Source organism: Fulmarus glacialis, unplaced genomic scaffold (genome assembly GCF_000690835.1).
Source record: "Fulmarus glacialis isolate BGI_N327 unplaced genomic scaffold, ASM69083v1 scaffold21453, whole genome shotgun sequence".
NCBI lineage: Eukaryota > Metazoa > Chordata > Aves > Procellariiformes > Procellariidae > Fulmarus > Fulmarus glacialis.
Genome location: NW_009201267.1, coordinates 433 through 2,273, shown reverse-complemented (window position 1 = coordinate 2,273; position 1,841 = coordinate 433). Strand labels below are relative to the sequence as shown.

The following is a 1,841-nucleotide window of genomic DNA, read 5'->3' as shown; positions in this document are numbered from 1 at the left end:
GCAGGCGGCTGAGCAGCTCTGGCTACACAACAGGCAAGAAACCCGTCACCCGCACACGCGCTACCTGAAACGGAGACCGGCACAGGCGGAGCAGGAGCTGCTATAGGCATCCGCTGAACCAAAGGCATTTTTTTAACCGGAGCCATTTCTCCGTGCGCTCTGCTGCAGCCTGGCTGAATCCTCTGGCCTCAGCCCTACCGAAATGTGCAGTTCCCCGCTGGCTCCAGAGTGCCTGTCTGCCTAAATCCCCGCTCCTAGATTTGCTTTGCTGCCCGGCGAGACATGGGGAGCATCCACGGCGGCCGAGCGTGGCTGCTCAGCACGCCACGCGTGCCACGGGAGCCAGCTGCCTGCTGGTTATTTCGTACAGCATTTCTGCAATGAGCTCGACGATGTCCGCGTTGCCGATGACGGGTCGGAAGAAGAGATCCGTGATGAGGGCGGGAGGGATCGATTTTAAGGTGGAGGCGATCAGCAAAATGCGGGCAAAGCGGCCCTGATCCTCGGGGTGCAGGGGCTGCAGGACCTCCTGAAGTGCTCTCTGTGCTTCCCGCTGGAGGCTTTCGATGTACAGGGAGGCCCTCAGCCCAGGGACATCTGCCGAGGGAGAGGAGGAAAAGCCGGTGATGAGGGAGGCTGGAAAACAGCCCCAGGTTTCTCCCATTCCCACCCTTCCCCATTTCTCAGACGGCATCTCCGAGGCCATGCTAATGAGGTGTACGCAGCACCACTGAGACGTAGCGATTTCAGGGTTGCTGTTTTGAGGGAGCAAAAGTAGTTAACTGGGCAAACTCATGCTTTACAAATTAAATCCCAGCGTCCTTTATTGTCTGCAGGGCAGGCGAAGGTCTCCGGCTTTTACCACTACATCTGACATCCCTCCTCCCTGCTTCCCAGTGCAATTTGTAACGATTGGTGTTAAGGATAAGGTAACCAGCCATCCCCGCTCTCACGCCTGCTGCGCTCTGAACGTCTACGACCCACGAGGTGGGTGTTCAGACACTAACGTGTGTGGGACGTGCCGGCAGGCAGAGCTGCGAGGGCTGGGCACTCACCGGGATTGAAGAGAATGGCTCCCTTCAGGTAGGCGTATTCCTTGGGGCTCAGATCCAGGCTCCAAAAGGTGTTCAGGCAGCACTGCAGGCGGCCAGCGTGGGCTGCGTCCTCTCGGGCTCCTGACATTTGCTTTGGCCATCGAGGAGGATCTTCTTGAGCATGCTGGGGGCCGGGGTCTCCATCACCTCGAAGGTCACCATCTCCTGGACCAGCCCCAGGAGGAAAAGGGGAACCCAGCAGCTGTCCAGCAGCAGGAGTTGATCCTCTCGCGGCAGCAGGTGGAAGGAAGGGAGGTTTTTCATGAAGCTGATGGTTTTTACCAGCACATTGGAGGCCGCCTGGCAGGTGACGTGGGGCGTGCGGAGGCAGACGGTCCGGCGCTGGTGGCAGAGGCAGCGCTGGTGGGCTGGCCTGCGGCTGCCCCGGCTGTGGTTGAGGTTTTGGCTGAGGAGGGAGTAGAGGATGGCAGTGTGCTTGTCTTCGCTGTGGTACTCGCACCTCTCACAGTCCATGTCCATGCCGCTGGTGGTCATAGCTGAGCCAGGCGGCCGGATCCTCGGTGAAACTCAGCTCCTGCTACAGCAGACAGGCGAGAGCCGTAAAATCCCTCCCAAACCTTCTGTCGCAGGCTGGATTCTCCCCGTCCTCCCAGCTCTGCCAGCCCACGGCTGCTCAAACCAGCTCTTATAAGGCTGGGTCACCAGTGAAACACCCCTCCACAGCCTTGACCGCTCTGTGATTAAGCGGTCCTCATTAAAAAAAAAAAAAACACACCCCATCTGTCC

At 58.9% G+C, this 1,841-nt stretch overlaps 1 protein-coding gene across 1 annotated transcript; it reads right to left on the bottom strand.

Moving 5' to 3' along the window:
• Nucleotides 1–316: 316 nt before the first annotated feature.
• On the bottom strand, nt 317–1,589 carry LOC104073945 (nuclear receptor subfamily 0 group B member 2-like). The gene is given in 3 exon segments (XM_009573890.1): nt 317–597; nt 1,056–1,148; nt 1,151–1,589. Coding segments are annotated over 3 exon segments (813 nt in total).
• Nucleotides 1,590–1,841: the final 252 nt, after the last annotated feature.